General features: G+C 33.8%; 1 protein-coding gene across 1 annotated transcript; it reads left to right on the forward strand.

Annotated features, from left to right (window-relative positions):
• The first annotated feature begins 17,641 nt into the window (after positions 1–17,641).
• On the forward strand, positions 17,642–21,707 carry LOC120089693 (NAD(P)-binding Rossmann-fold superfamily protein). The gene is given in 4 exon segments (XM_039047057.2): positions 17,642–18,331; positions 20,488–20,837; positions 21,268–21,346; positions 21,348–21,707. Coding segments are annotated over 4 exon segments (984 nt in total). The 5' UTR covers positions 17,642–17,845; the 3' UTR covers positions 21,417–21,707.
• Positions 21,708–23,032: the final 1,325 nt, after the last annotated feature.

Raw genomic sequence — 23,032 nt, forward strand, 5'->3', positions numbered from 1 at the left:
AAAAATTTTTCTACTAATGACTTCTTCTTAAAAACTTTTCTACTACTGACCTTTTTTCCATACGAAATTTCAAAATTACCTCCAGTTTTTAAAAAGCGGTAAACACGTCTCTATGAATACTTTAAGCGAACATTTAGATATTATTAAGCGATCAGATATATATTACTAAGCGATCGGAGAGAATACTAAGTGATCGTCTAGTTATCTACTATAGTTTTTATTAAACGATCGTTTAGAGAATACTAAGCAATTGTTTGTTATCCACTATAGTTTTTATTAAACGATCATTTAGAGAATACTAAGCGATCGTTTAGCTAACTGTTCTGCGATCGTTTAGATATCTATTATGCGATCGTTTGGCTAATACTAAGCGATCGTTTAGATAATACTAAACGATCGTTTGGATAATACTAAGCGATCGTTTAATACTAAGCGATCGTTTGGATAATACTAAGCGATCGTTTGGCTAACTGTTACACGATCGTTTGACTAACTGTTATGCGATTGTTCTTTTAGATAATTTTGTGCTAAATTTGTATAATACAATTGGTGTTGTACATTTAACTAAGCAAATAAATAACTAAACGATCGTTTAGATAAATTTGTGCTAAAATTACATATTGTACAATACAATTGGTATTGTACCGAATATAATTGGTGCTAAAATTACATATCGTGTAGTGTAAATTTGTACAGAATAATTGGTGTTGTACAGAATATAATTGATGTTGTACAGAAAATTGAAGCGAAAGCGAAAATTACATATTGTTTAGTCTAGATGGGTCAGTGCCAAGTGTTATCAACGTTTGTCTGCACGTTTTCTTGTTATGTCCCGTCTGACTACATCGTGTACACCTATGTATTTGTCGTGGCTCCTCTCCAATTGAAGGTATCTTGATGGTTTGACGTCGATCTACACTTACTATCTTTTGTGGTGGTAGAATTGGTTCAAAATCTCCAACCCATTCTTGACTGTGTCCGATTGGGAAGATGGTTCGGCGTAAGCAGTAAGCACACACTCAACTGTAAACCACTTTACACATAACGTTTTAACATTAATGTTTCTCAGGGTCATTGCACATATTGCATGGGAGCATGGGATCTCGAGGTAATTAAACTCCATACACATACATGTTCGTGAACAAAGATTAACCAACTCCCCCAAATATCCATCATCCACATTAATTATATGCATATCCACCAAAGAAACACAATATGTTCTAGATACCAATTCTGATTCCTTAAGAATACTCATTGCGTAATCAGTTACAATGTTTGTGCATGCCATTATTTGTGACGAGGTTGTTCATGTGAAGTTATATGAGTGGAGGTATCCTGTGCAATAAGTTTGCATAAGACTGGATCACGAAATAGTCATTTTTACTTTATAACGTCGTTTACTATTAAGACTGACTATTTCAATACGATGGCCTATAGGTAACTCGATATTAATCCTGAACTAGCTATGAACTCTTGTCTATTCAGGATTATCTTTTAATCTGCATGGGTGAAAGTGGTCAAAGTTCGCCAACTCAATAAGCCTACCATTTTAGTGATAAAACCGGGTAGACAGCTGAGGACGTAGTCTTGTAAGATGGAATTTTCGCTCCTACCTGATTCTAGGAATACTAGATAGGTTATTCACTTAAGTGTTAACTCCGGTTCTTGAACAAGGGGCCCCACTCTCTCATTGGCCTGAGAGGGACTCGGTTTGGTGGTTGGACCATAAACCAATTGTTCATTAGAGGATCAGTGGAACTTAAGGAACAAGATGTAATTATAGGGGTAAAACAGTAATTTTGACCCAACTGTAATTATGATTTACCTATGAATGATTGACTTACTAATCATGATTATATCGAGTGACAAAAATATATCTACAGTGAGAAAAGTGTAACTACTGGGCTATAGTGGAGTCTCCTGGTAGTTAACGAATGTTGGTTAACTAGGTTAAAGAGTTTAGTCGGTTAATCTCGGATCGTTGGAACTCATGATCTGTAGGTTCATTAGTTCTCCTACTTGCTCATATCGTACTAAAACTTAGAACAATGTGGTGAGAAAATTTGAAATGTTCAAATTCTGTGTAGGAGGTAAGCGTTAATTATATTCGATAAATTTAACGTCTTATCGTTTAATTATGAAATAAAAAAATATGGAGAGTTTGAAATATAATATTTAAATATGATATAAACATTCTACACATGAATAGGGATTCATGATCGGGATTGGTGTTAATTATTAATTTAATATTTGATATTAAATTAATATTATTAATTAAATTGCTTAATTAATTATTAAAATTAGTTTTATTTAAACTTATTTTTAAATTAATTTATTTAAAATTAATTATATGAATTAATTTTATTTAAAGTTAATAAAATTCATTTAAAATTTAATTTTAGAAATTCAAAATTTAAAGAATTTAAGGAGGTAGTAGTTTTTTTCCATTTAACCACTTTCAAACACCTCAATTCTCACTAATTAATCTCATTTTAGTGTCACTTTGAGATTGATTTGGTTTTGCATGATTTCTTCTTTAAATAGAAGAAAGAATGTTGAGATTTGGAGTTTTTATGGTTGGTTTTGAAGCTTGAATTTCCTCTAAGAAACATAGGTCCAAATTCTCTCAAACTCACTTTTCCCTTGAAAATTCATTACAATTTTGGATTCCACAATCCGTTCTAAGGTCGAAGAATAGTGGGAAAGACTCTAGCGGTGGTTCACGAAGTGTTTGTGATAAAAAAAAATATCCAAAGGATTGATTCAATTTTGAGCTACATCAAGGTTTGTTTTCCAAATTCTGTTTTTTCGGTTTTGAATAAGCATGCTTAATCCATAAAATTGATGTTATTCGAGTGCATTATATTCAAATTACTTCCACTTGTATGTTTTTTACTCTTTCAATTGGTATCAGAGCATATTTTAAACACTCGGTTTGCATTAATTTTGTAGAAACTGATGAAGGTCCTTGAGTGGAAGCGGGGATCGGTCTCAAATCTCATTTTTTACAGAATCATACAGTTTACAGAATTATTATGCATCAAAAGAAATACAACATGTTAATGAAAAATTGAGAAGAAAGATACGGAGGACTCACCCGTGAAGATCTAATCTTCTCGTAATTCCTCTTTTACGGAGTTGATCAAACGACGAACAATCCAAAATGGTCACGAACTCAAAATCCTAATTTGGACACCACCAATTAGAGTCTTATATATTCTCTGGGATGAGAATCACATAAGAACTGAGAGAGGATAAGAGTGATTTTTGGAGAGGGAAAGGAGAATTGAGAGAGGATAAGAGAAATTGGGAAAAATTTTGTCTCAGAACTATTCTGTGTTTTCTTTTCTTCTCTGTCAAACGAAGAAGAAGTCAATCCCAACCACCCATTTACACTACGTGAGTTGAGAGAGAATAGGAAAGGGAAGTTATATCCTTCCTTTTAATTAAAAATAAATTAAATTAATTTTAATTTAAATAAAACTATTATATATATATATATATAGGTTATATGATATATAACCTATGGTTTAATATTGTATTACATACAATATAACCTATCATTTTAATTCTTTCATTAATGGTATTTAATATAAATCACATTTATATTAAATTCAACAATATGAATCCAATTCATATCAATAATATTTGAATCACATTCAGATATTTATTTCCTCTCAAATAAACTTTATATTATAATGTATCAAATACATTATAACAATTATATCATATATAATTATATTAAATTAATTATATCACATATAATTATATTAAATTAATTATATCACATATAATTAATTCCCTCAATTAATTTGAACAATTCAAGTTAATTCAAAATTGGTTCCCATTTAATCCCTGTTCAGTTACAGAGGGAACCTCGTGAACCTGTAGATTGAAGCTCCAATGGTACTTGAATTAGCCTCTTCAATTAAATTATTCAACATCTATTAACTGTTGGGCACTCCACTAAAAACCAATAACTGCACTTTTCGCACTACAAATATATTTCTGTGTCCATTGGATATAACCGGTCAACAGTGTTATGGTCCTTCACAAATTTCTCGTAAGTACATTTAGTCAAAATTACCATTTTGCCCCTGTAGTTACATCTAATTCCTTAAGTACCACTGATCCCTCTAATAAATAATAAATCATAGTCTAACTATGACTAAACTCCTCTCGGGCCAAGAGAGGGTGTGACGCCACATTTTTCAAGCCCCAAAACTAGCCCTTAAGGGAGCAATTTATCTACTTACCCTAACATCGGGGAAGGAGTGAATTTCGTTTGTGTAGTTGTATTCCCAGCTCCCCAACTAAACAAATCCCCAAAATGGTAGACTTATTGAGTCGGCGATCTGGCCACTCTCACCCATACAAATCAAAGAACCGCCCTTATAGATAGAAGTTCACAACTCACTCAGGATTCAGGTCATGTCACTTATGGTCATCCTTGTGAAATGTAAGTCTCAATTATGAATAGCGTTATATAATGAGACTAGTCATTTCGTGGTCCAGTCTTATACAAACTCCTTTGTATAGAATACCCCGCTCACATGTCTCTACATGAATGATCAAGATCAGATCATTTGTAGCACTTTACAACAATTGTAACATCTACAAAGCGGGTCATATTCGTAATGTCACCAGGATAAGGTATCCAGTCTTATCCATCTACTACAGACCGTTTAGGTTATCACTTAAACATGATCCACTTGTATATCTCTACATACATGTTTAAGCTACAAAAGATAACATTGGATGTTAGTTTATTGATTTGCTGGTTTAATGCTACTAAATGTCAAATAAAACATCTCAAATTTTATTAAATAAATAAAAAAAATTGTACAATACAATTACAAACTACAGAACCCTACGAGATTTAGGGCTTTAACCTCTACAAATTTAAGCTTGGTGGATGTTATTTTATAAGATGAATGTTATAGTTGCTAAAGTTGGATATATTATGGTTTTGATATCGAATTAAGCTTCAATTTATTGAAATAACTATAATTGCCCGCTTGTATATGGGCTTTAATGTGTAAAAAGAGTTTGTATTTTTGCTAGAGTCATTTGAGTTGAAGTTAAGTTGTATTTTGAAGAGATTTGGAGAAAACCGAAATAGGGAGTTATGAGCCGAGGCGAAGCGCCGCGACGTTATTTAAAGTTTTTCCAGAAATATGTGCGTGAGGAACGGTCTAGTTTAGCCCTTTTCCAGTCGGTCTGTCCTATTTGAAGCTTTGAAGGTCCTGTTCAAGATTATTTCACATGGTTCAGGCCGGTTCGAAGTGTTCGGGAGCGGTTCAAGCCTATTTTTAAATTATTAATGTAATAATGTAGTTGTTTGATAGCCTAAGATGTCAAAACCGGTCCACTTTAGTGTGTTTAATTAATTATGCATTATGAATGTATGTTTTAATTAAATTAAATTTGCTTGTGCATAAAGTATGTCATATAGATTTAAAAACCTACCATAGGATAAGCATGTTTCATGCATTGAAAGTATGTTACAAGTGTTAAAATATATAGTATGCATGTATAGGATTTCATGAGAATTAATATAAGTTGTTATATTAATTTATGAAATGTTTGATGTATGTTATAGATATTGTTTAAGTTATAAGTATTGTAAAATGAATTAGACTTTTAAAATCTATAACAAAGAAAAATGCATGCTCACAAAGGGTTAACAAACATAAACTTGTTTAATAGTTAAAATAGGCCGATAACTTGTAAAACTAAGGTTACAAGAAAACTCACTCGGCAAGATCATGTCTAAGACTGGAGGTACTTAAGTTGACGGTTTATAGAATACTTGCTACCTGGGGATCGGGGCTGGTTTTTGAGTTAGATTAATCTAATTTTATGAGCATGTGTAAGCAATGTGAGGTTTTAAAGAGTTTATCACTTAGACATCGTAGGTTAGATTTGGTATAAAAGTCATACTCGGGTAAACACTTAGACTTAGGATATATTTAATTACCCAAAATATATCTAAGTAAAAGTATACCCAAACCATCTAGAACACTTCACTGGGAGAAAAGCGGTATATATGATATATTAATTTTAGCTCTCGCGTCTCTAAGAGTTCACATTGTGAGATCCATACTCGGCTTTTTATTGCCCTGGGCGCGGTCTCCATTAAGAAAGTGTTTGCATGGGTCAATAGCAAGGTGAATAAGGGAAGTTGTTCATAGAAAGTGGGAGAAGAAAATGTATCAACGCCATCCTACGGTCTCCTCCATTAGGTTGCACCGTGAGATTCCTATTATGGGTGATGTCCTAAATCTCATAGGGTTCTATAGTTTGTAATTATATGGTACAAACATTTTATTTATGTAATAAATTATATGACGTTTTCTTTCAAAATTAGTTACATTAACCACAAACCAATAAACTAACATCCAAGGTTATCTTGTAGCTTAAACATGTATGTAGAGACATACAGATAGATCATGTTTAAGTGATAACCTAAATGGTCTGTAGTAGATGAATAAGGTTGAATACCTTGTCCTGGTGACACTACGAGTATGACCTGCTTTGTAGATGTTACAATTGTTGTAAAGTACTAAAAATGATCTGATCTTGATCATTCATGTGGAGAAATGTGAGTGGGGATATTCTATACAAAGGAGTTTGTATAAGACCGGACCACGAAATATTTAGTCTCATTATATAACGTCGTTCGTAATAGAAACTTACATTTCTCCAAGATGACCATAGGTAACATGACCTGAATCTTGAGTGAGTTTTGAACTCCTACCTATGAAGGCGATCCTTTAATTTGTATGAGTGAGAGTGGCCAGATCGTAGACTCAACAAGTCTACCATTTTTGGGGATTCGTCTGATTGAGGAGCTGGGAACACAACTTCACAACAAGGAATTCACTCCTTCCCTAATGTTGGGGCAAGTAGATAAATTGCTCCCTTAGGGGCTAATTCTAAGGCTTGAATAACGTGGTGCCATACCTTCTTCTGACCCGAGAGAGGTTTGGTCACAGTTAGACTATGATTTATTATTTATTAGAGGGATCAGTGGTACTTAAGAAGTTAGATGTAACTACAGGAGCAAAAAGATAATTTTGGCCCAACTGTACTTATGAGCAATTTGTGAAAGGTCGTTATACTGTTGATTGGTTATATCCAATGGACACATAAATATATCTATAGTGTAAAGAGTGCAACTGTTAATCTTTGGTAGAATGCTCGATAGTTAACGGATGATGAATAATTTAATTAAAGAGTTTAATTAACTATTCATATACGGTTGGAGCTTCAAGCTACAAGTCCACGAGGTCCCCTTGGTAGCTAAACGGTATTTAATGAGAATCCTTTTTTGGATTAATTTAAATTGTTTAAATTAATTAAATTTTAATTATATATAGATATAATTATTATAATGTATTTGATACATTATAATATTAAATATTTATTTGAGAGAAATTTAATATTTGAATATGATTCAAATATTAATTATGTGAATTTGATTCATATAATTAAATTTAATATAAATGGGTCTTATATTAAATATCGTTGTTGAGAGAATTAACCATAGGTTATATTGTATTGGATACAATATTAAAATATAGATTATATGTTATATTTAATATAACATATAGTTTAATATATATTATTTGATAAAGTAGCTAACATATATATATATATACACACACTAAGGTTTATTATTAAATTTAATTTTATTATTTTTTTTAGTATTAATAATAATAAATCATTTTTAGGGAGGGAGTTGTAACTCCCTCCCCATTATTCTCTGCACCACGTGCAGGAATGGGTTAGAAGTTTTTTATTATTCTTCTTCCTGAAGAAAAAATACACAGAGTTTTTCTATGAGAAAAAAAATCCTTCCTTCCTCTTCATTCTCTATCTTTTTTTCCTTTCACAAATCTAAAATAGCCAGAGCCCTACTCCTCATGGGTTCTCATCTCTGAAAATACCAAGGTTTCCATCGTGGTGGTGCCCGATTTGGAGATCGAGGGATTTTACGTGAAGATTTGGTCTTCAAAGGTAAGGGTTCCAATTCCAAATCATTTCTTGGTAATTTTTCAAATGCATGCTGTAATTTTGTGAATTGCGTAATCTTATTCTTTTTTTCTACCATTATGTAAAATTCTGGGAATTGAGATGATCCATCTCTTTCGCTCAAGGACCCTTAATTGGATCTTTAAAATTTCCATGTTTTACCTGCGTGTCGTCCTAGAGCGACCACCAATTCGGAATGCTGTAACTTGGAACAATGCAAACTTCATAAATGAATAAAGTCTCTTAGGTTTGTTCTCAGCATTATCTTTCCATTCGATAGCTTATTGGGACCAATCTCTGGGATCTGAAAATGGAGGATTACACTAAAAAGAATTACTAAGTATTAGTAAATTCTTAACCAAAGGAGTAATAACTAAATGATATAGGAATAAGAATTATTCTGGCATTAGTATTTAGTCAAGAATGTCTTGGTTCAATGAAGGAGTAATTGATTGCCCTTCGGTAGTGGTTATTCTGACTCACTGAAGTATTGTTGCAAAACTAATAAATTATATGGATACATTATTACTTTTGCTAAAACTTGATTGGATTTAATAGTAATTCACTAATAGAACTTGTTTGTTTTTTCAGCATGTCTAGCTTATTAGTTCAACTACTCGCTTATGAAAAAGTAAACAGAGACAACTACGCAACTTGGAAATCAAATTTAAACATGATACTAGTAATCGATGATCTTAGGTTCATTTTAATAGAGGAATGTCCTCTGAATCCCAATTCGTTAGCAAACCGAAATGTTCAGAAAACCTATGAGAGATGGATTAGGGCCAATGATAAGGCCTGAGTCTATATCTTAGTGAGCATATTTGATGTTCTGACTAAGAAACACGATGGCATGGTCATCGCTAAGGAGATAATGGACTCGTTGTAGGCAATGTTTGAACAATCGTCCTCATCTGTCAAGCTCGATGCTCTCAAATATATTTATAACTCTCATATGAACGAAGGGACCTTTGTTAGAGAACATGTTTTGGATATGATGGTCCACTTCAATGTAGCGAAGGTAAACGGTGCAATCACTGATGAGAAAAGTCAGGTTAGTTTCATCATGGACTCTCTTCTGAAGAGTTTCCTGTAGTTATGTACGAATGTGATGATGAACAAGATTGAGTACAATCTGATTACTCTTTTAAATGAGCTCCAGAAATACCAGTCTCTTACGAAGACTAAGAGACAAAAAGGAGAAGCAAATGTTGTTACCTCGAAGAAGTTTTAAAAGGGATCATCCTCAGGAACTAAGTCTGGAACTTCCATTTAAAAAATAAGAGTATTCAAATGAAAAAGAAAGGAAAAGGGAAAGGTAAGGCTCTTACAACTTGAAAAAGCAAGGGAAAAGTTGTTGACAAAGGAAAGTTGTTTCCACTACAATGAATACGAGCGCTGGAAGCGTAACTTCCCAAAATACCTTTCTGAGAAAAAAGTTGAGAAAGCAAAACAAGGTAAATATGTTTTACTCGTTGTTGAAACATATTCAGTGGAGAATGATAACTCTACTTGCATACTAGAGTCAAGAGCCATTAACTATGTTTGTATTTCTTTTTAGGAAACTAGTTCCTGACAACAGCTTATTGAAACGAGACAACTTTCAAAGTTGGAACAGGAGATGCGTCTCAACTAAAATAGTGGGAGACTTAAAGTTGTTTTTTGGGGATAGATTAATTTTTCTAGAAAATGTACTTTTAGTTTCTAATATGAGAAGGAATCTAATATCTATATCTTGTTTGTTAGAATAAATGTAAAAAGTATCTTTTGAAGTTAATGAAGTGTTAGCTCAAGAGGTGTTCAAATTGGTTCTGCAAAACTTGAAAACAACTTATATGTGTTAACCAAGTCAGAAGTTATTTTAAATACTGGGATGTTTAAAACATTTGAAACTTAAAATAAAAGGTAAAAAGTTTCTCCTAGTACCTACTTTTGGCACTTGAAACTTGGCCATATTAATCTCATTAAGATTGGGAGATTGGTCAAGAGTGGACTTCTAAGTTAGTTAGAAGACAAATCTTAACCTCCACGTGAGTCCTGTATTGAAGGTAAGATGGCAAAAAGATCTTTTACAGGAAAAAGTCTTAGAGCCAAAGAACCCTTAAAACTCGTGCTTCAGATCCTGGTGGTTCGATAAATGTCAAAGCACGAGGAGGATATGAATATTTCATCAATTTTAGTGATGATTATTCAAGGTATTATTATATTTACCTAATGCATCACAAGTTCGAAGCCCTTGAAAAGTTCAAGGAGTATAGGGTTGAGGTTGAAAACCTGTTAGGTAGAACAATTAAAAAAGTTCGATTAGATCAATGTGGAGAGTATATGGACTTGAGTATCAAGACTATTTGATAGAACATGGAATCCAGTCTCAGCTCTCAGCACCTGGCATGTCTCAACAGTATGGTGTATTAGAAAGAAGAAATAGAACTTTGTTGGACATGGTTTGTTTAATGAGTTATGCTCAATTGCCTGATTCGTTTTGGGGATATGCAGTAGAGACTACTGTATACATTTTGAACATGGTTTCTTCAAAAAGTATTTTTGAAATACCATATGAGTTGTGGAGAGGACGTAAAGGTAGTTTACGTCACTTTAGAATTTGGGGATGTCCTGCACACGTGTTGGTGCAAAATCCAAAGAAGTTAGAACGTCATTCAAAATTGTGCCTATTCATAGGGTGCCTCAAAGAAACAAAAAGTAATCTATTTTATGATCCTCAAGATAACAAAGTATTTATATCGAAAATCGTTACATTCTTAGAAAAGGAAAACCACATGAGAGATCATTAACCTCGCAGTAAACTAGTATTAAGTGAAAGTTCCAAAGAAGATACAGATAAACTAAAAAGTTGTTGATCAGGTCGATCCTTCAACAAGAGTTGTTGATGGAGTTGGTAATTTTAGTAAATCACATCATTCTCAAGAGTTGAGAATGCCTCGATCGAGTGAGAGGGTTGTCTATCAGCCCGATCGTTACATGGATTTAACAGAAACTTAGTTTTCATACCTGATGGTGGCATTGAGGACCCATTGACCTATAAACAGTCAACGAATGATGTAGACTGAAACCAGTGGATCAAAGCCATGAACCTCGAAATTGAGTCTGTATAATTTAATTTGGTCTGGGAACTTGTAAATTAGTTGAGTGGGGTAAAACCTATTGTTTGTAAATGGATCTACAAGAGAAAACGAGACCAAGTTGGTAAAGTACAGACTTTAAAGCTCAACTGGTGGCAAAGGGTTATACCCAGAGAGAAGGGGTGGACTATGATGAAACCGGATCCTTTGTTGCCATGTTAAAGTCGATTAGAATACTTTTATCCATTGACACATTTTATGATTATGAAATTTGGCAAATGAATTTCAAGACAACCTTTCTAAATAGCAATCTTGAGAGAGTATCTATATGACTCAACCAGAATGGTTCATTGAACAGGGTCAAGAGCAAAAGGTTTCCAAGCTTAAAAGATCCATTTATGGGTTAAAATAACATTTAGATCTTGGAATATAAGATGTGACACCGCGATCAAATCTTATGCCTTTGAACAGAATATTAACGAACCTTGTATCTACAAGAAAATTGTCAAAACCACTATAGCCTTCCCAATGTTGTATGTAGATGATATCCTAATAATTAGGAATGATGTGGAATTTTTGACTGGTTAAGCGATGGCTAACAACCCAATTCCAAATGAAAATATTTGGGAGAGGCTCAGTATGTTCCTAGATTCCAAACTGTTCGGAATCGCAAGAACATAACGTTAGCTCTGTCTCAAGCATCGTATACAAAGAAGCTGTTGTCTAGGTATAAGATGTAGAATTCCAAGAATGGTTTGTTGCCTTTCAGGCATGGAGTTCATCTGTCGAAGGAACAGTGTCCTATGACACCTCAAGAAGTTGAGGATATGAGATGTATTCCCTATGCATCATCAGTTGATAGTCTAATGTATGCCATGTTATGTACGCGACCTGACATATATCATGTAGTGGGAATAGTCAGTAAGTAGCAGTCCAATCTAGGATATGATCATTGGATTGTCGTTAAAAATATCCTTAAATATATTAGGAGAATGAAGAACTATATGTTAGTGTATGGTGCTAAGGATCTGATCCTTATAGGATACACTTACTCTGATTTTCAGACTGATAAAGATTCAAGAAAATATACATTAGGATCAGTGTTCACTTTAAATGGAGGAGCAATAGTTTGGAAGAGTATAAAACAAGGTTATATTGCTGACTCCACCATGGAGGCTGAGTACATAGCTGCATGTGAAGCGACAAATGAAGTTGTATGGCTTAAAAAGTTCTTAACGGATTTAGAAGTAGTTTCAAATGTGCATCTGCCTATCATCCTCTATTGTGATAACAGTGACACGGTTGTAGATTCTAAAGAACCCAGAAGCCATAAGCGTAGGAAGTACATTGAGCGCAAATATCATCTCATTAGAAAGATTGTGCAACGAGGAGACGTAATTGTCAAACAGATAGCCTCGGAGTACAACATTGTTGATCTGTTTACAAAGACCCTCATGACTAAAGTTTTTTAGGGTCATCTAGTGAGTCTAGGACTACGAGTTTTGTAAATCTAGGGCAAGTGGGAGAATACATGGGTATGTGATGCCCTAGTTTATTGTATTTATGTTTTTTCTCTCATGCTCAACATTATATGTAAATGACCCCACTGGATTTTTAATCCAAGTGGGAGTTTATTGGGTTTTATGTCCTAAAACTCATGGTTTGTAAACAATATATTGGATTTTATGTCCTAAAACTCGTAGTTTGTAATATCATATTCTTGTTCAATAAAGCTATTATTGAAAATCTTTAGTAAATTTAAATTCTGTAATCTTGAATCCAATAAACTAAGGTCCTGAGGCTATTTAATGTAGTTTGAACTTTATGTTGTGACATAAAGGTGGATCAAGTTCAAATATATAGCCAAAATGGTCTATAGTATATGAATAAGGTTGGGTGCCTTATTTTGGGGACACTATAGATGCGGCCCATTTTGTAGTTAGTACAAACGATGTGATCCTAAATCGTTCATGTGGAGACATGAAAGTGGAGGCATCATATGTAAAGAGTTTACATAAGACTGAACCATGAAATAGTCACTTTTTATGTTCTAAATGCCGTTTTATGTATAAAACTGACTATTTTGTTATTTGATGACCTAGGTAACTTAATCTTAATCCTGAGCTAATTATGAACTCCTGTTAACTCGGAATTATCCTTAGATCTGCATAGGTGAGGACAGCTCATTATCGCTGGCCCAATAAGCTTCCCATTTCAAGGGTAAGATCAGGTGGATAGCTGGGAACATAGGGTGCAACACGGAATTCACTCCTACCCGTTATAGGGATAGTAGATAGGTTGTTCCCTTTAGTACTGAATCCAGGTCTTGAACAAGAGGCCCCACCCTCTTATTGGCCCGAGAGGGGTTCGATTTAAAGGTTGGACTTTAAACCAATTGTTCATTAGAGGATCAGTAGAACTTAAGGAACAAGATGTAGTCTCGGGGGTAAAACGGCTTTTATGACCCAGTCGAGATTATGAACAACCTGTGAAGGATTAGCTTACTAATCATGGTTATATCATATGGACACAAATATATCTATAGTGAGGGAAGTGCAACTACGGGACTATAGTGGAATGACCCGTTAGTTAACGAATGTTGATTAGCTCCGTTTAAAGAGTTTAGCCAGCTAATCTCGGATCGTTGGAGCCCATGATCTATAGGTTCATTAGATTCCCCTACTAGCTCATATGGAATAAACTTAGAACAGTATGATAGAATAATTCGAATTGTTCGAATTAGGTGAAGAGAGAGAAATTAACAAGTATATATGATATAGTGGTCGGTTTTTTCAGTTTAGAGATAAGATTTAACATTTAAATGTGATTTAAATATCAAGAATATGAATACGTTCATATTCGGAAGCTCGAAAATAATGGATATGGTCAAAGATGTAAAAAGTCAAAGAGTTGACTTTTGAATTTGAAAAGTCAAACTTTGACTGATCTTATATTCAAATGTGATTTGAATTTTGAGAAAATGAATGTGGATTCATGCTCGGGAGGTCAAAATTAGTCAATACGAAAAAAAATCATAAAAAGTAAAAATGTTGACTTTTCGATAACTATTTTGCCCTTTGACTAAAGTTAATGGGAAAATCCAAACTTTTGTTGGATAATTCCACTAACAAAATAGTGGGCTAGGTGTTGGCTTATAGTGGAGACAATAAGCCCACTTAGATAGTGGATTCTAGGTGTTGGGATTTTATGAAGTTATTTCCTGCAATTTTGCATGGCCCTTTTCTATAAATATGGGCTTGTGATTTTGGATTAAATTTTTTTTATGGACTTTTTTCCAAAATAGTTTTCTAAAATTGGGCTATAAAAAAAAAAAAACTTAAACCCAATCCAAAATCCCTTCTTCTATTTCCATCTCTTTCTTTCTCTCTCTCGGGTTCTTCATCCATCGGGTTCCACAACCCGGTTCTGAGTCCAGAGGATAGTAGGTCAGCTCTAGTGGTTGTCCAGTTCGTGTTTAAATGGAGATAGACGAGTTTCGGGAGCTTCTAAGGTAATATTTCAAAATAACCCTAATTAGTTTATTTAGGGTTGCATGTTTTATTTGTGCAATTAGAGTAAAATCGATTCTCTTTTTTGCTGCGCATGCCTATTTTTCCATCACAATAAACATATTCTATTTTAGAATAATGTTGTAATTGAGGTTTATTCAGTAAATACGTTATTGAATATATGAATTGCATTAAAGAACCCCAAATCCAAAAAATTAAAAACCCCTAGCTATATCATGAATACTTGAACTATATGTGAAGACATAAAAGTGGATCAAGTTAGAGTAATAGCCAAAACGGCCTATAGTATAGGGAAAAGGCTGGGTACCTTATCTTGGGGACAATATGATGTGACCTACTTTGTATTCGATACAAACTCGATGTAATCTTGAATCGTTCATGTAAAGACATACAAATGGAGACATCCTATGCAATGAGTTTGCATAAGATCGGACCGCGAAATAGTCACTTTTATTTTATAACATCATTTACTGTTAAGATTGACTATTTCAATTTGATGACCTAGGTAACTCGATCTTAATCCTGAACTAACTATGAATTCCTGTTTATTAGGAATTATCCTTTAATCTACATGAGTTAGAGTGACTTGAGTTCGCCAACTCAATAGGCCTACCATTTTAAGAATAAGATCGGGTAGATAGCTAGGGACATAGTTCTACAAGATGGAATTTACTCTTATCTGATTCTAGGGATAGTAGCTGGGTTGTTCACTTAAGTGTTGACTCCAGGTCTTGAATTAGGGGCCCCACCCTCTCATTGGCTTGAGAGGGACTCGGTTTGGTGATTGAACCACAAACCAACTATTCATTAGAGGATTAATGGGACTTAAAGAATAAAATTTAATTATAGTGCTAAAATGGTAATTTTGACCCGCTGTAATTACGAACAACCTATGAAGGATCGTTACTAATCATGGTTATATCGAGTGGACAGAAATATATCTCTAGTGAGGAAAGTGCAAGTATTAGGCTATAGTGGAGTGTCCCGATAGTTAATGAATATTGGTTAACTACGTTAAAGAGTTTAGCTGGTTAATCTCGGATCGTTGGAGCTCATGATCTGTATGTCTATTAGGTCCCCATGCTAGCTCATATCAGACTAAACCTTAGAATAGTATGATGAGAAAATTTGAAACGTTCAAATTTTGTGTAGAAGAAAGCGTTAATTATATTCGATTTACTCAACGTCTTATCATTTAATTATGAATTAAAAAATATGGAGAGTTGGAAATATTTAAATATGATTTAAATATTGTACACATGAATAGGGATCCATGATCGGAATTGGGGTTGATTATTAATTTAATGTTTGATATCAAATTAATATTATTAATTAAATTATTTAATTAATTATTCAAAATGAATTTTATTTAAAATTAATTATTAGAATTAGTTTTATTTAAAATTAATTATATGAATTTATTTATTTAAAATTAAGAAAATTCATTTAAAACTAAATTTTAGAAATTCAAAATTAAATGAGTTTAAAGAGGTAGTGGTTTTTTCCATTTAACCTCTTTCAAACACCTCAATTCTCACTAATTAATCTCATTTATGTGTACTTTGAGATTGATCTAGTTTTGCATGATTTCTTCTTTAAATAGAAGAAAGAATGTTGAGATATGGAGTTTTTATGGTTGTTTTTGAAGCTTGAATTTCCTCTAAAAAACGTAGGTCCAAATTCTCTCAAAATCCATTTTTCTTAAAAATTCACCACAATTTTGGATCCCACAATCCGTTCTAAGGTCGGAGAATAATGGGAAAGACTCTAGCGATGGTCCATGAAGTGTTCATGATAAAAAAACATCCAGAGGATTGCTTCAATTTTGAGCTACATCAAAGTTTGTTGTTCAAACTCAGTTTTTTGGTTTTGAACTAGCATGCTTAGTCCATAAAATTGATGTTATTAAAGTACATTGGATCCAAATTGCTTCCGCTTGCATGTTCTTTACTCTTTTAATGGGACAAACTGGTATACTATGTTGGAAACCATTCTTCCCGGGGAATCTTATAACGAGGTTATGCCATCGTTTATCTAGAAATTTTGGTTTCCATGGACATTTAGTTAGCAAACAACACATTTCACAAATTTTATTGCATTTACCGATACCAACTATATTAAAATTTTACTGCTACCTATTAATCGATACCGATTTATTGATATATCATTCTTCTTACCGACTTACTGCTATATGACCTAATTGACATGACAGTTAGCGAAGCACACAATCATATCAATAGACGATAAGGAAGTCAATTTCTACGTTGAAAAATATAAACAAAACATATAAAAATCAAATAAAGTCGACATGAGTACTGGTAAACGAATGGAATACTAAATAAACTAGTATGAACATATTAATGGCGACTTCGTACTACTTGAAAAGTAACGACAGCAAGCATGCAAGTTTCAGTTTTGAACAACATTGGGATGTATACATTCCTCGAAGCCCTAATTGCATGTGTTATTAATTATTAATTGAAGACAGTTACCGGTTGAAACGAAATAAAAAATCGAAGTAAAAGATAGAATATATTACACTTAAATGAGGACGAGCGAACAAATGATCAATGAACACTGGCAAATGGAAATCGAAAGTTGAATCGTGAGGAAGTAAAGAAGAGTGGGTTAAAATGGTCGACAAAATGTTTGAAATGGGGTGAATGATCATGTTCGATGTTGTCAATCAGAAATGGCATGATGAGAGTAGTTTTGTCATTTTCATTCGACCTTTGAATTAATGATTTGAAATAAACGGACTCAATCACAATCATATTGCTTTTGAAAAATTAGATAAGTAAACATCAATAACCACAATCGTTTATAATTGAGACCAATTTTGATCGATGGTCAAATTAATCAACCAAAATTACACCATTTTTATTTCATTCCCATGTAAACTTGGCCTAAAAACTTGATTTCAAAATAAAAATAAAAATTAAAAATACTAGGATATTCCTTTCATTTCTCCTCCCTTTCGAGGATGAAATCCGAGGGAAGCGATATCAAATCTTCTTATTCTGAAGTTCAAACAAAATCTCGTACAAGGAGAATCCTCTATGGATAAACCCAACGGAAATTTCTCGATTCTCGAAGTTGATTCGACAAATGCAAAATTCTCAATGGCTAAACAATCATCTCCTTTTTGTTCGCGCTTCCCTTCTCCGATTACTTTCCACCCAACAGTTTTAGGATTACATGGCGACCAACAAAGAGAAAGAACCAGTTTGTGTGACCGGAGCCAATGGATTCATCGGATCCTGGGTCGTCCGTACGCTTTTGGAGTCTGGCTATACAACAATTCATACCTCCATCTTCCCCGGCTCCGATCCTTCCCATTTGTTCAATCTCCAGACCTCTACTAACCCTAATGCTAACCTTAGGGTTTTCGAAGCGAATGTAATGGACGACGAGGCGGTGGCCAGGGCAGTCGAAGGCTGCAAGGGAGTATTCCACATCGCCTCACCCTGCACATTGGAGGATCCGATTGATCCGCAGAAAGAATTGGTGGAGCCGGCGGTGCAAGGCACTGTCAATGTTCTTAATGCGGCCAAGAAATTTGGAGTGAGACGTGTTGTTCTTACTTCTTCTATTTCGGCTCTTGTCCCTAACCCTGGTTGGCCGTCTGATATGCCTGTCGATGAATCTTCATGGACGGACCTGGAGTACTGCAAATCGCGCAAGGTTCTTTTTCTCTACCTTTTGGTTGTTATGTTTCGTAACTTTGAACTGCTTGATGAAGTTTCAGTCTATCTGCTGGCCAGTATTGAGGGGCGGAATAAAGAATTAAGAGAAGTGTCATTGCCCTTTTGGTTCTCTCTCTCTGTAAAAACTTGGCCCTGTCCTTCCTAGTACTAATGCTATCACGAAGGTCATGTTATTTGTGAACTTAGGTCATGTCTACTAATCTGTAATCAGAATTGCCACAATCATAATGGATTTACATTCATGTACAATTTTGATGGATCTCAATCTCAAAGAGAATGAGATTCATTTGATTGTGTTTACTACACATTAATGCAACCGTGGTGTTGTTTACTTTCCATAGTAATGAAAAGGGTAAATAATGGAAAGTTTGTAAAAAAGAAGGCATGGGTCCCACATACTAATCAAATATAATTGGATTGAGGACCCTTTCCTCTACAATAGGATTATGTTTGTTGAATACGAATTTCATAGTGAGGCCCACATTTCATTATGATTATAGAAAAATTGTAAACAAATAACAAACGTAATCAAATGTGACTCACTTTTGAAGTTACCATCGATAGATTACATTTACAAGTAAACATGGCCCTAGTTAATCAAGGCTTGCATTTTAGATCTTTGCAACATTAAATTAAAGTAAACTAATGATTGAAGATTGAGATGGAATTGTGATCCCGCTGATGCCTTTATGTGTGTGTTGCACATGTATTCTCGAGAGTGTTGGTGATAAAGTTCTATTTTTATTTGTGAATGTGGAAGTATTGTAATCTGTAGAGCAAGGAAAATGACTTGTAAACAAAGGGCAGCCTTCGCTGGAAGTTGAAGACATTGGGCAATTTTTCTACCACATCCACCTTCCTTAAGATGACTATGGGAGTTCGAAATCTAAAATCCCTATGGTCAAGCTTATTTGGAAGTTAAAAATTCCTAAAAAAGTGAAGATCTTCCTCTAGTCCCTTGCTTATAGAAGTCTAAATTCACCCATGATAAGCTTAAGAGGAAGTTCTCTAACTGGTCTCTCTCCCCGTCCATGTGCATCCTATGTCAAAAGGAGATGGAGACCGTGGATCATTTGTTTCTACATTGCGAGTTTGCTTCTAGAGGGTGGAGTAGTCTTCTTAATTCTTTTGGGGTGGTTAGCTATCTCCTTAAGCAGATTGATGTTTGGATTATGGATGGCATGAATGGCGGAAACTTTTGTGGTAAAGGAAAAATTCTTTGGTGATGTGTGACACGTGCACTTTTGTGGCATCTTTGGAAGTTGGAACGAACGTAGGATGTTTGAAGACAAGTTTACTTATGATTCTTTTTGGGCTCTGGTTCAAAATATAACCCCTTGGCGGTGTACAAATTATACTAAATTCTTTTGTAATTATAGCCTTCTTATGATTTTAAACAATTGGAGGGCTCTTCTGTTTGATTTTAGTATTTTTAACTTGGTGCTCCAAAAAAGGTAGCTAGAATTTTCAGCCTATAATAGAACATCCCTCTGTAAGAACTTCGGTTCAACAACACAAGGATGTAGCACCAGCCCTTAAAAATCCCCAAATTAATGTGACCGCTTTAGCAATAAAGAAAACAAACTGTAAGAACTTGACGGACCAAGATAAGTGGCTTTCCAAGAGCTATAATGAGATGAGATTCAGATGATGTTCAGGTAAAATGTAATATTTTGGCTCTCTTTTGAGAAGCCTTCCATAAATTGAGGGAATTCCTGAAATCGTTAACCTTACTATTTGCCAGTTCTATTATTTTCTTAGGTAAGAGTTTCATGCTAAGAGTTAGATCTCAACCAAATTTGTGAGACTTTGTATGGTTGGGGAATCTTTATCTAGTCTATAACTAGTTATAGGCAGATGATTGTAGGAATGTTATGATATGCAGGCAGAACTCTCATTAAACAATTATTGTTTACAGCTGATTTTCTATTAGTGTAGGTAAACTCAGGACTGTATTTAATAGTTATTACTATAAAGTTTTTGAAGTTATACTTAATGTTTTATATGCATATTAGCAGAGAATTGAACTATTCAGCAGACAATTCATTTTCAAATTTCATCTTTTATCAACTCTTGAAGTAAGATTTTATTCTTTTAATATTGTTCTGTTTGCTTCTTTTAATGATTTTGCAGAAATGGTATCCAGTTTCAAAAACATTGGCCGAGAAATCAGCATGGGAGTTTGTAGAGAATTATGGACTGGATGTTGTTTCCATCCTACCAGCCACATGTCTTGGTCCTCTTCTGCAACCTAATTTGAATGCAAGTTGTGCTGTATTGCAGCAGTTGCTCCAGGGATCCCAGGATAGTCAGGAATATCACTGGCTGGGTGCTGTACATGTCCAAGACATTGCAAAAGCACAAGTTTTATTGTTCGAGTCTCCCACTGCTTCTGGTAGATATCTTTGCACCAATGGTATCTATCAATTTTCCGATTTTGCGGACAAAGTCTCGAAAATATACCCTCAATTTCCAGTTCACAGGTCAGAACTTAAGTTGAACAGAACTGGGTTACTGAATTATAACATTTGCTATTCTAATTTCAAACCATTTCGATAAATTGCATTCTCATACAGTAAATGCATAATTTGTTTCTGTTGTCCTTATCTGAAGGATAAAATCTACACCTTCAAGCAAATAATCGTTTTATATTCATGAGTTTTTTGTTTTTGTTGTCTTTTAAAATCTCTGTTTGCTAATGTTTGAATTTGGCTTGTTAATCAATTAGTGGTCAAATGCAATGAATGGGGGTTGTTCAATTTTTCTTTTTTCTTTTTTAATTTGGTATGTTGTAAGATTTTCTCTGAGTGTTCTCTTAAATGTCTAGTATTACGATACGAAGTTGAGGGATGTGGATTTGATTTAACCTATATTCTTTTGATATCAGAAGTTGATGTTTTGAATCGCCTGCAGATTTGTGGGAGAAACACAACCCGGGTTGGTTGCTTGCAAAGATGCAGCCAAGAGGTTAATTGATCTGGGACTTCTTTTCCACCCCTCTTGAAGTTGCCATTAAAGATACGTTTGAGAGTCTTAGAAGCAAAGGCTTTCTGGATCAGTGAGTAAAACAATTAGTGGAACTTATAGTCCTTTTACTATACCCCTTATAATATATGAATGCAAGCTGGTACACAACTTTATCTATGTTATAAATAAGTAGATCTATTGCTTGTAGAATCGCTATACTTTGATTTGTTTGAATGTTGACCAAGAATGTGGTAGGATGCTTTTATCTTTCTGCTAGTCTTGATTTTGGAATTGTCGAAGAAATTGACACAAAAGGGAGAGACTGAGCTGGAAAGAATGAAGTTTCTATTAAGGTATAAGGAGAGAAGACACTCTCTCTTTGCTCACTCACTCACTTTCTTTCAATTTTCTTTCATCTTCTAGCTTCTTCTAATTTGTCTTACAAACGGATGAAATCTTTGGAGTTCAAGTAAGAGACTTTTTTAGACCTCTCTTGGATTCTAACATTTGTTAGATATTTAGATGAAATTATCCTTTTCCAAAGGAATTCTCGAATTCTTTGGGATATTTTACATTTCTTTTGATGCTTATTTACAATCTATAATATTATCTAGAGATGGCTATTATTTACATTTAAATTATCTATATGGAAATACTTAAAGAAGCTTCTAAATAGTTAGTGTTGTCTTCTACTTTAATTGGAACCTAGATAGTCTATTTATTTCTCTAAATCTTACTTACTGTAAGGGTTATCATGGGAGAACTTCAATATTTAACCTTCTCGAAGCTTGAGTTACTATTCCTGGACTAATAAACACGAATATGTTAGTTTCTCTAATGTATCTATCTGGTTTACGTTGGACATTTGGACACTTAAATATTTGTAGGACGCATTGGACGCCAGTCAATATGGGTCTTGTACATATATATATACACATATATATTTCCAGTACTTATGGGTGCAACATTTATTTGATACATATCAAACACTTGTTAAATATCCTAATAGGTACATAATAATAGACGCATGAAAATGTACCACCGGAACGAAATAGGAGATTTTGTCCAAAAAATAATAAATTTTGAGAGTGAAATATACACCTATCATTTTTTTAAGCATATATTAAATTTAGTTCATGAATTTTAAGCTGTCTATTTGATTTCTAAAATTTTATACCAAATTGATTCAAAATTTTTCTTCTTTCTTTTAGACAATAATTTAGCATTGTAATAGTTTAGGTAGTGTATGGCAACCATGTAATTTTTGGTTTTTGGTTTTTGTAAGTTAAGTCTACAAGCATTTCTTTCATCTCTAAACTTCTAATTTTATTATTTACTCTCTATCAATATTGTCAAAAACTTGTCAAGTTTTGAAAACTAAACAAAAAGATACTCCCTAAACTAACTGGTCTTGTCTATTTCATTTTAACAAAGGCCAAAGATTAGAGGGCAAACCAATTGGAATGCTCGAGATCCAATTGGCCCGTATTGACCAAGGCTAATTCGCTTATTTCCTTTTTCCTTAGACAGATGCCAAAGAAGATAACAAAGCAATTGGGCCAATTAGGTTGAGTAACCCAATTGCTTCGTTCACTCTTCATTGATATCTCTTATTGGCATGTTTCTTAGGGATTTTTATATAAGAAGCCTATCTTTACCATTTTTTTACATTTTTTTACATTTGTTATATATATATATAGCCTATTTTTGA

Source organism: Benincasa hispida, chromosome 11 (genome assembly GCF_027475165.1).
Source record: "Benincasa hispida cultivar pf3 chromosome 11, pf3_genome.v1.1, whole genome shotgun sequence".
Classification (NCBI taxonomy): domain Eukaryota; kingdom Viridiplantae; phylum Streptophyta; class Magnoliopsida; order Cucurbitales; family Cucurbitaceae; genus Benincasa; species Benincasa hispida.